Source organism: Wolffia australiana, chromosome 12 (assembly GCF_029677425.1).
Source record: "Wolffia australiana isolate 7733 chromosome 12, ASM2967742v1".
Taxonomy (NCBI): Eukaryota; Viridiplantae; Streptophyta; class Magnoliopsida; order Alismatales; family Araceae; genus Wolffia; species Wolffia australiana.
In genome coordinates, this window is record NC_135846.1 from 8,361,263 (window position 1) to 8,372,854 (window position 11,592).

The window sequence follows — 11,592 nt, forward strand, 5'->3', positions numbered from 1 at the left end:
TTGGATAAAAAGCAGAAATATAAACTGTACTCAAATCTCACAAAACGTCCTAATTTTCCATATCACACAATCTTGCTACCTGATGGGTTTTCTCTTGGAGGATAATGAACACCATCTCCATTCCTAGGCCAGAACCCCAAAGAACAACCATAGTCAGGGCCAGGTACAATATCTCATCTAGGAGGAAGTTGAGGGAGAGAAGAGAGATAAAGTGAGAGGAGAGAGAGATAGAGATAGAGAGAGAGGAAAGTAGATAGAGATAGATAAAAGGCAGCCACTGACTTCAGCCCATCTCTCTAACCCTGCAAGCCCACCAAGAATCAACCAAGCCACTCTCTCTACCCACTATCCGGGAATTTTGCCAAGTAGGCATGCGGAAGCTGCAGACATTTTGAAGAACAAAACGCAATCGATTAGAAAATTGGTGAATCTGAGGCAAAATGCACAAGTTGATCAGCATGTGGATAATAATTCAGAAATATTGACGTAAATCAAAAATTTTTAATGGAGATTATGAGGTCACCATGAAACTGGCTGTGATCATCTTTCCAGCAAACCACCGGCCGTGGAGAGCGCGCTGAGCAGAGACCGCCGCCAAGGCAGTCTCAAACCGCAAATAGACAAGTCCGGCAGTGTTCCTGCAGATAACAATTGGATAAGGATCATCCACAAGTTAATGACTGGTGATTATCCGAAATAAATCGAAGTATAATGCTAATTGGATCCAGAAACTCAAATGTATTTCATATTTGATAACAAAAGGAGATGGGTTTAACTGACTTGTCCACAAAGATATGCTTCAAGGCTCCAAACTTTGAGCATTCTTCTTGAACGTCCTCCTTGATGTCTAAGTCAAAATCTGGTTCCGTCTGTCCCAAAAAGGAAAACAAAAGATATTTAATGACCCAAAAAATATAAAATACAAATGAATTCGGATTGGCTAAAATTCTAGAATTCTAGTGACACAGACCTCGAGGCTGGGGTCAAACATGTTTCTTAGCAGCAGACATTCACTGGGGGCACCAATGGGGTCAGCTTGTTGAGCTGCTGAGGCGACAGCAGTGGCGCCAATAACAGGCGCACTAGTGCCCTGTGGGATCACTGAGGTACCAACACTGAAGACAAAGAAACCAAATTAATAATAATTCTAACAAATGAAATGGGCAAGAATAGAAGGTAAAAGAAATATATTTAAAAATAATTCTAAAAAATGAAATTAGCTAGAACAAGGTAAAGGAATAGGGGAAAGAGAACCTTGTTGCCATGCCACTACGGTCCAGCTTCTGCATAAGGAGTGCCCGAGAGGACGCGTTGAGAGCCTTCAACATTTTGGTAAAGACAAATTTAAATTGATATTTATTTAAGAGGGATTAACATCAAATATAAATAAATAATGAAGGATGAAGGACAAACCAACTCTCCATCATCATCAAAATCGCCAGCATTGGTCCCGGCTTCTTGTGCACCCGGTTGATCAGTAACAGCAGAAACCTTAACACCAAAAAGATAATAATTAACTTAAAAACCATCGGCTTAACTGGAAAAATTAAATACTTCCGATTGATATAAAAGTCACAAATTTTACTTTGATGACTCTCCCAGCGATTTCCAGCTGCCCGTTTAGGTTCTGCGCGGCCTTTGCATCTTCAAGACGAGCAAACTGCAGCACGACAAAGTTAGAGTCAATCCATGTCTGAACAAAAAACATTTAAGTAATTCAAAAATATACCCACCTGTATAAAACCATACCCCTTGCATCGTTGCGTCTCTGGGTCGAGAGGCAACTGTACCAACTCTACCTGACCGAAGGGTTCAAACACCTGCACACCCATAAATGAAGAAACCATCCACAAAAAAATTATTAACTTAAATATAATGACTTCGTCATTGTCATCATCATGGACGCAAAGGTCTACAAATTTTAATAGTTAGCTATGAATAATGAGCTACGATAATCAATGAGCAGTGGTAAAAATTGTCAGCCGAAGGAGTTTTCTTCCTCTCTCTCTCTAATTCTTATTTTAATATTGTAAAGAGACCATAATATATAAATGGTCTCCTCTCTCTCCTATTTTAATCTATAGTGGGCCAGTACGACTTAAGCCCATTAGCTTAATCCCCTCTAATTATCTAGAAAGTTCTAATTCTAGAACTATCCTGTACATTCGTGATTTCCCAGACCCTATAAAAGGGGTAGGGCCCATTCTTGTAAAAATGAGATTTGAAAGAGTTATTTCGATTCTATCTTGTGACAAAAATTCTCACCTGACGAAGCTGTTCTTCAGTCATACTTAGGTGAAGATTACCAACATATAATTTGCGTCCTCCACCGGAGGCAGCTGCTGCTGCCGTTGACTGAACAAGATTCTTCTCAGCCTCGGAGGGTTTGACCATAACGGGCTGACCCATGAGCAGCTGGCCGCTCAACGCAATCGCCATGGGAACTGACAAGGCGTCATAGAATTCGATATACCTGAGAAATGACAATGTAATCAATTATAGCTCTCTACATAATGAAAACTATAATGAAAGTATAGATGTTGAAGATGTAATACCCAACCCCCTTAGAGCGTCTTGAGTTGCGATCCATGATGAGGCGCACATCCCTCACCTAAAAGTAGCAAACAAAGTGAAAATATAGAGCAAATGTAGTACACTTTTATCGAAGGCTTTGACTTACAAAAATGTAGTTCCCTCATATAGAAACTCAAGACCTATTTAAGCACATGAGAGAGGACCTATAGGATTGCCTGTCAAATTTTAGGTGCAACATTAAATTTCCTACAATGAAATTCCAATTCGCCCAATTTATCACATCCTGCCAGGAGGACGAAAAGGCAATCAAAGGCTGGTATGCATAATAAAAAAACCGAAGGCAGTTTCATAGAATTTGGATAGAGAAAATATCCATATATCTTGGCCGGAAATTTATACACGTACAAGCAAATAGATATAATTGGAGAATGGGACTAATCATATATGAACTGACGAGAAAATTGTCTTATAAATTGAATCTAAGGATTGATTTGACTCCTAAGGATCCCCAGTGATATAAAAAGAATATCGACTGGTTATCAACCTCTATTCAAAGCTGAAATTTTGCCAAACAGCAGCAGCACCTACAAAGTGAGCAGGGAAAGGGGGACATTAGGCCTATATATGGCAGAAACAGAAAAGCCTACTTGAGCAGAAGAAAAGAAACGGAATGGGTCTAAACAGATAAGACAAATTTGCCGAAATGAGCTTAATTTTTCGTCAAAGCAAGCTTATGTTTAGCTTCGATGACATCACTACACCGTTCAAAATGGCAGTCCGCAAAGGGTTGAAATAAATAGGTCTTCATTCGAACCATGCTAATGAAAATGTAAGGAAAACATATTATTCTTTATTCCACAATTTTATGCAAAAATTGAACCACGATTAAGGCGCCAAAAAAAACATAGAATGGGAGTATAAAGTTAACACGTACACAACCTGGCGAGACAAAAAGAAGTAAAATTCAAGAAAAAAAACTGCCAAGCTCACCTTCCCGGCCCTGGAGAAAAATTCATAAACATCTCTTTCGTCTGCTCTAAGGTGAATCTGCGAACACAATCCAAAGAAATTGTAAAAACGACCAAAAGCTGTTAAAATTGAAACATCGAACTAAACCTGGTAAGCAAAAACAGTTCTCTGGTCCCTCTCCGGATCCACTTCAGGCTCTGTACCATCTTCTTTCTTGTCCTTTTGCCGCCTACACAAGAGCAAAATCTTGTCAGAGCAACGTAATACGCAGGGTAGGAACTTACGCTTTTGATTCTGATTACAGAAAGAAAAGAAGAAATCCCAAAAAGATTACCAAAAAAAAAAACTGACGGGAAAACTCAGATTAAACTGCCACAAGAACCAAAAACATCTCATAGTTTTACATTAAACAGATATCACGGGAGAGAGCATGAACAGCATTGATTCCCGCGAGGAGAAACTGAAACTAGAACAGATGGGTGTTACAAAACAAAATCAACCGAAATGAAAACGGAGAAGAACCCAAGTGAAGAACAGAGTCGATAATCAATTACCTGACCCCCGGTTCTCTGTCTCTCATCTCCTTGGGCATCTTATCTCTCACTCTAGCATCTCTCTCTCTAACTCTATCTCGTTCTTCATCCCTCTGCCGTTCAGGCTGGCTTCTGGCGCGCCGCGAGGTTTCCCTCTCCCGATCTCTCTCCCACTCCGGCTCTCTATTCCGCTCCCGCACTCTCTCCCTCCCCTTCTCCATCTCTCTTCCGCGGCTCTTCTCCGCTTCCCTCGCCCGCCCGCTCCTCTCTCTGTGCCGGTCCTTGGCAGGGCGTTCGTTGGCGGGTTCGGGAGAAGATCGATGGCGGGAAGAACCCTTGTCCCGGGTTCGATCTTCGTCTCCCTTGGAGCGACTAGACGGGCGCCTGGCGTCTGCTTCTTCTTCCTCCGATCGGTGCTTCGAACTTCGTCCCTTGTCCGATCGAACTCCATTGGATGGCGGAATCTCCTTCTGCGGCTCGAGATTCTCCACCGCCTTCTCCAGATAATCGTACTCGTCGAAATCCATCGCGATTTCGGAAGAACGGAGGAAGGGATTTCGATCTCCTCCTCTCCCCCTTCCCCAAACCCTAGCCCCTTCCCCGCGGCCTGCTATTTTACCGAAACCTTCGTTGAAGACGAAGCCGGCGCTATTACCGTTGCCCGTCGGTCCATCCTAGCCGTCCATTTTAGTCGCGATGGTCACGTGGCGCAATCTGCACCGTCGGTATACTTCTTCGTTCGATTACCTCCGTTCCGTCCTGATCTTGGAACGGGAAACTTAACGGAAGAAGCCTTCCGTTCCGTCATTTACACAACTGGAAACTACGCAGTAATGAAGGATTAGGTAGTCAATTAGTCATTGACTTGAGTGCCGTCGTCTGTGATAGACCCTGTGAGTGGCGTATTGCGTAGAGCAAGGGAGGCGGGTACTGAGTGACGACCTACACTGGTGTTGTTATGTCGACACTTGACAAGGTAGGACTGACAATGGGGAGCACGAGGCAGTCATCGCCTTGAGTGCCCTCGTCCCTGATAGACCTCGTGAGTGGCGTATCGCATAGAGCGAGAGAGGCGGGTACTGAGTAGACATGGTTGTTCTGTTCTGTTCGTTTAAAACAGACCAAAAAATTCGCACAAAAAAGCCGCACTGGGCCTTGTTCTTTGTTCTGATCATTTTTTTAAAATGAACAAAATTCGCACATCCGCACGTTCGCACGTTCGCACAAAACTAGAACAAAATTCGCACAAGGCGAACAAAAGAACCGCACACGGGTCTGTTCGAATTCATTTTTGTTCTGTTCGGAAAACTGAACAGAACGAACAATTCACACAAATTCACATAAAAAGAACTGACTGATGACCTACATTGGTGTTGTCTACGTCATGGTGTTTTTATGTCGACACTTGACACTTGCATTGATGGTGGCCTACTTCTCCTTCGTGCACGAACGAACTAGTTTTCTCGACAAAGGGTGGCTGTTGAGTAGGTACTGGCGAGTGAGTAAGGTTCGCCATTTCGTATCAGATACCAGTCAGACTAGACCAAATTCGAACTGTCAGCTCGCGCACTACAGGGTGGACCAATCAGTTGGTCTGGATCTAGCCATTGGGTCAAAGCCGACCAGCCTTGGACAAGACCGAAACAAATGGGACCTCAAATTAGTGGAGATAATGCTGCAACAAATAAGCACAGATGCTACCCCATGATGGCGTCCACAATTGCCAACGATTAACCCTGACGTAACCGACATGCCACACATGATCCCACGACCTCACGCTGCATCGCTCACCTCTTCACTGCGACCACCAGTCAAAGATCACCCAGAGGTCAACAAAGTCAACCCAGGAAACCTGGTCAACATGGTCAACACAAATCAACACTGCCTACCCGGTCTACGCGGTCAAGCCCGTGAACACGTCAACATAGCCATCACTATCAATAGTCAACATTGTCAAAAGTCAACAATATTGATGGCCAACGGCAAATCCAAATTCACCAATAGTGAACTCAGATGGGTCAATGGTCAAAGGTCAACTTGACCCCCAACCATCAAGTGCACTTATACCACCCCTCTCATAAGTCGCTTTATTTCTTTCATTATTGCCTCGCGTGCTTACTTGTGTCGTTGTACTAGATAGGAAAGTTGAGTGTATATCTTATCCTGATGGACACTTAATCATCAGGTGCACTCGTTCCGGCCCTCTGATAAGTCACTTTGTTTCATTCAACACTTCCTCGTGTGTTTACTTGTGTCGTCGGACTAGATAGGAAAGTTGAGCGTGTAGTTTATCCTGACGGAAACTTACCATCAGGTGCACTCGTTCCACCCCTCTCATAAGTCGTTTTATTTCTTTCAGTACGTCCTCGCGTGTTTACGTGTGTCATCGGACTCGATAGGAAAGTTGAGTGTATAGCTTATCCTGACGAAAACTTAACAATCAGGTGCACTCGTTCCGCCCCTCTTATGAGTCGCTTTATTTCTTTCAGTACTTTTGCGCATCTTTACTTGTATCATCGTACTAGATAGTAAAGTAGAGTATGTAGCTTATCCTGACAGAGACTTAACTGAAGACTTGATAATCATTGAATCTAGGGCCAAATATACACAAAGGTGCTTACATACAATACTCTTGTCCTCGATCGAGGAGACGGACTGTTTCCATATTAACGTCTTTGGAATTACACAGTCATCATTAGTTATTATTTCAATGAAAATTGGGATATTAATGCTTACCCCGTCTCCCATATCAGACCAATTCATTCAATTTCAAAAATATAAATACCAGGCCCTTTTCCCGTTTTCCGCCATTGGAGAAGCTGTCGATGCAGTCCTTCTCTTGAAGGTTGGAGGAAGAAGGTGAGGAGGATGCCTTCTTCAACCTCGAGCCTATCGGCGAGGCAATGGTCAGCGGCTCGGCCGGATGGCGCCCGTTCCTCGCCAAGTTCCTGCAACGTTGCGCGGAGAAGGAAGATGCTCTAGCCGGAAGATCTCTCCATGCTTGCGCTATCAAAAACGGCGCTTCCGCCGGTCGATTTGTCGGGAATGGCCTCATTGGACTGTACACCAAGTGCCGGATCTTCAAAGACGCCTTGCATTGTCTGGAGGAGATGGCGGAGACCGACTCGGCCTCCTGGAATTGCCTCATCAATGGCCTAGCTAAGCAAGGAGGACCCGCCTCTGCCGCCTCCGCCGTGGAGATTTTCAAAAGGATGAGGAACCAGGGCAGCGAAGTCCCCAATTCCTTCACCTTCGCCGGGATCTTCACCGCTGCTGCCCGGGTTTTTGATCCGTCTGTGGGAGTGGAAGCCCACTCTCTCGCTTTGAAGATGATGGGTTCTGGAGATGTCTTTGTGTGGAGCTCCCTTGTTAACATGTACTGCAAGCTGGGTCTCCTGGCCGACGCCCGGAAGGTGTTCGACAGAATGCCTGAAAGGAATTCCGTTTCCTGGGCCGCCATGCTCTCGGGCTTCGCGGCAGAGAAATCCGGAGAGGAGGCGTTTGCCTTGTTCAGATTGATGCTCGAGGAAGACGATTGCCGGCCCAATGAGTTTGTGATGACCAGTGTACTTAGCGCTGTGGCTCACGCCGAGTTCGTCTGCGGCGAGCCGGGCAGGCAGGTACATGCCTTGGCCATCAAGAGCGGGCTCTTCCCCTTCGTCTCCGTGAGGAATTCTCTTATGACCATGTACACCAAGTGTGGGCGGATGCAAGACGCGGTCCAGCTCTTCGAGTCGCCCTCTGAGCAGCAGCTGAATTCTATCTCTTGGTCAGCCATGATCACTGGCCACACCCAGAATGGTAACCCGGGTGAGGCCCTGAACCTGTTCTCCAAGATGCATTCTTCTGGGTATCAGCCAAGTGAGTTCACCTTCGTCGGTTGCCTCAACGCGTGCAGCGACATGGCCGCCTTATCAGCAGGAAAGCAAGTTCATGCTTATCTCCTAAAGCTTGGGCTTGAGTCTCAGATCTATACACAGAGCTCACTTGTTGACATGTACGCGAAGAGCGGCGATCTCCGCGATGCTCGGCGAGGATTTGATCAAATGCTGGAGCCTGATGTTGTGCTTTGGACCGCCATGATCGGAGGGTATGCCCAGAATGATGAAATTGAAGAGGCCCTCAGCCTTTACAAGACAATGCAGCTGGCAGGAGTCAAACCCAATGATCTTACCATGGTCAGCATCCTTCGGGTCTGCTCCTCACTCCCATCTCTGGAATTGGGAAGGCAGATCCAAGCGCGAATTATGAAATCTGGGTTTGGCTTAGAGATTCCCATTGGAAGCAGCTTGGTGACGTTCTACGCCAAGTGTGGGGAAATTGGAGACTGCTATAGGATCTTCAGGATGATGCCCAGGAGAGACGTGGTGGCGTGGAACTCGGTTATATCGGGGTTCTCTCAAAACGGGCTTGGTGGCGCCGCCTTGGAGCTCTTTGAAGCCATGCTTGCAGAAGGGGGAGAGCCAGACTATGTCACTTTTGTCAATGTTCTTTCCGCTTGCAGCCACATGGGTTTGGTTGAGAGAGGGTGGGGTTACCTCAGATCAATGCAGGTTGACCATGGGTTAAGCCCCATGGTGGAGCACTATGCTTGCATGGTTGACACTCTCAGTCGGTCTGGGAAACTTGTACAGGCAAAGGAGTTGATAGAGTCTGTGCCGGTTAGCCATGGGGAGAGCTTGTGGAGGATTCTCCTTGGGGCTTGTAGAAATCACAGGAATTATGAAATTGGAGCTCATGCAGGGGAGAAGTTGATGGAGGTGGGATCGAAGGATTCGTCGGCTTATGTTCTCTTGGCCAATATTTATGCTTCATCAGGTAGATGGAAAGAGATGGAGCGCGTCAGGAATAGAATGAGGCTGCTCGGGGTGAACAAGGAGCCAGGGTGCAGTTGGATGGAGTTTAAGAATAAAGTCCATGTCTTTGTTGTGGGGGATGATCAGCACACAGATGTGGAGGAAATACATGCAGAGATAAAGAGGCTGGCAAGACACATGAAAGAGGACAAAGATTGCGCGCATTCTTTGGGGGGCCTCTTTGCTTCACTTGCAGAACCTGATGATTATAATGAGAGGAGTGACTCAGTGGAAGATTTGAATCTTTTTTCAGAATTAGTTGGATAGAAAACCAATTCTTTGACCATTTTCTAAGGAGAAAAAGATATAGAACCAGGTCTAAAATTTTCCATGTTGGTCTGAAATATACCTATCTTTGGGAAGACTTTCAGTTTTGAGAGATCTAGAGCCAGACCTAATGTTTTCCAAGTTGGTTTTAAACATACCTATCTTTTGAAAGAATCATATATTCACTCTTATCTATGATTACTTGTGTTAGATCATGCAGTACTAACTTATGGGCCAGAGGCCATGTATATGTAATAGAATAACCCTAGGGGATAATGGAAAACCTAACTGAGAGCAGCTGACTGAGAGGGCCCAATAGAGGCCCAATAAGAGCCCACTAAGGGCCCATTAAGGGCCCAATAGTGGGGAGCCCATTAGGGCTAAATATTAGGTCCAATAAGGACCTAATATTTACTGGGCCTGATTAACATCAGGACCAGTCTCCAACGGTCAGGAAACTGACCGTTGGACATCCAGCTGCGAAAAACAGCTGGATGTAACCTTTCCAACGGACATATTTTTCAAAAATATGATCGTTGGAAAGGCTGTTCTCTCTCTTGTTTAAAGTGTATAAAAGGGGGGGCACTGGTGAAGTAAATAGATGATCCATTTTTCTGCCCAATCTTCTGTGCATCTTTCTCTCTATCTCTCTCCTCTCCCATCCTCTCTCTCATTACTTACATGGTATCAGAGCAAGGCTCGACCTAAGCCTTGAAGCCCTGCTGCAGCCCTGTTGCAGATCTGTTGAAACCACCAATTGAAGATTGTTTGAAGTCCTGCTGCAGCCCTGTTGCAGCCCTATTGAAGCCTCTGATTGAAGTTGCTTGGAGCCTTGATTGAAGCCCTGTTTGAAGACCTTTTTGAAGACCTGCTGAAGCCTAAGTTCTGAGACTATCTCAGCAAGGTATTGCAGCAAGATATTCCCTAAACACTATGGGAAAATCCAGAACCCGAATGGCCGCAAAGGCTGAAAGGGAGACAGAGGAATTGGCTTCCCTAGCTACCTACACTCCCGTGGCTGCCCCGACCGTTGCTGCTTGAGCAGTCTCCTCTACTCCAGCCCTTGCTTCGGCTCCAGTTTCAGCACCAACCATGCCATTCACTGCACCAGTCCAGGGTAGGCCTGTCTTACCCGACCTGGATATGAAGTACAACGGCCTCAACGGCCAAAAGTGGATCACCATGACTCAGAGGGCTCTCAAGGCAGCATACCTTGGGAGACATCTGACAGAGGAAGCCCGCCACAAGACGGAGCCGGGTGAAAATATGGGAGTCTCAAGAAGCGCCATCATGAATTGGATGTTGAAGAACATGGAAGACGAAGGGCGACGATTATCTTCTGGTCGACAGTCCGAGACCTCTGGTTAGAGGTTAACAAATTGTGCGCAGAAATGCACAGCGATTTCCGGGTCCCACGACCTCCGCGAGCAAGAGCGACGCCGAGGCAAGGAAATCTGACGATCTCCACCTACTCCGCTAGGCTGAAGGCGATCTGGCGGGAATTAGACCTCCTCTGGCCCACAGGTGATAAGAATTCTCCTCCTACATTCGCGGTTAAATTTAGAACTTTGCAATTCTTGATGGGACTCAATCCAGAGCACGAGACCCTCCGGTCAGCTGCTGCACCGGGAAAGATTTCCCACGTTAGTAGAGGCGATCTCAGAGCTCCAAGGTGCAGAGAGCAGGAAGAAGCTGGGTAGCAAGGGAGGAGAAGCCTCCAAACCCACCGCAGCAGCCCACTTAGCAAAAAAGGAGCCTCAGCCCCCGGCACCACCTAAGCCCACGACATCCCCCCAACAACCAAAGGCCCCTCCAAAGGAAGACAATACCTCAGAACTCATCTGTGGGTATTGCAGAAAGCCCGGGCACATCAAACAGGACTGCCGAAGACTGGCATGGAAGGAGGAGCAGATCAAAAAGGGGACCTGGAATCCAGGTCAGCATAAGAAGGCCTACGTTGCCAGCGAAGGAGATCAACCACTTTCCACCGAGAAGGAAGAAACCGGGAGCGATATCCAGAAGATCATACAAGTCGAAGTGAACAAGATTCTGCAGAAGATCAGCTCGACGTCCCTCGCACAGTCAGGTAAAAGTCTTGCATTTACCACCTTTAAGAATACTCAGCCAATCTTAGCTTCATGGGTATTAGATTCTGGGGCGACAGATCATATGTCACCCCACAGATCACTGTTTCAAACTTACGAGCTTGAAACAACGAATCTCAAAGTTTTTACTGCCAATGGTGGGGTTTTAAAAGTAGAAGGCAGAGGAACCGTCCTAATTAAAGGAAAACCTTAAAGGGGGTACTCCACGCACTGAGTTAAAGGCCAACCTCCTGTCTTTAATTCAGCTAGTGGATAGTACCGGTATGCTTCCTTAGATTCTGACTGCTGTTTTCTGTGTAAAGGACACCGGCAGAAGATTTCATCTGT

General features: G+C 46.0%; 2 protein-coding genes across 3 annotated transcripts; one reads left to right on the top strand and one right to left on the bottom strand.

The window, feature by feature from the left end:
- LOC144710219 (Splicing factor, CC1-like protein) lies at positions 1-4,659 on the bottom strand. Of its 2 annotated transcripts, XM_078583926.1 has the most exons (14): positions 4,059-4,136; positions 3,909-3,964; positions 3,652-3,733; positions 3,526-3,582; positions 2,556-2,611; positions 2,266-2,473; positions 1,734-1,820; positions 1,586-1,660; positions 1,414-1,491; positions 1,255-1,319; positions 971-1,115; positions 781-869; positions 524-638; positions 1-380 (listed from the first exon to the last, which is right to left on the bottom strand). In XM_078583926.1, coding segments are annotated over exons 2-14 (1,101 nt in total). In that variant the 5' UTR covers positions 3,911-3,964; positions 4,059-4,136; the 3' UTR covers positions 1-338. The 2 variants fall into 2 exon arrangements, with proteins under 2 accessions (XP_078440052.1, XP_078440051.1); XM_078583925.1 differs by lacking the exon at positions 3,909-3,964 and having other exon boundaries at positions 4,059-4,659.
- A 1,971-nt stretch (positions 4,660-6,630) lies between these two features.
- Positions 6,631-9,337, top strand: LOC144710589 (Tetratricopeptide repeat (TPR)-like superfamily protein). Its single transcript, XM_078584402.1, has one exon. It carries the CDS (start codon positions 6,941-6,943, stop codon positions 9,158-9,160), a length of 2,220 nt encoding a protein of 739 aa, XP_078440528.1. The 5' UTR covers positions 6,631-6,940; the 3' UTR covers positions 9,161-9,337.
- Positions 9,338-11,592: the final 2,255 nt, after the last annotated feature.

What these genes read in the sequence shown, in the direction of transcription:
- LOC144710219 (XM_078583925.1), bottom strand. Translation starts at nt 4,564, where the DNA reads ATGGATTTCGACGAGTACGATTATCTGGAGAAGGCGGTGGAGAATCTC. An exon ending in TTTTCTCCAGGGCCGGGAAG is followed by an intron (nt 2,612 to 3,525) that starts GTGAGCTTGGCA and finishes TGCTACTTTTAG; the next exon opens with GTGAGGGATGTGCGCCTCAT. An exon ending in AAGCATATCTTTGTGGACAA is followed by an intron (nt 639 to 780) that starts GTCAGTTAAACC and finishes TGTTATCTGCAG; the next exon opens with GAACACTGCCGGACTTGTCT.
- LOC144710589 (XM_078584402.1), top strand. Translation starts at nt 6,941, where the DNA reads ATGGTCAGCGGCTCGGCCGGATGGCGCCCGTTCCTCGCCAAGTTCCTG.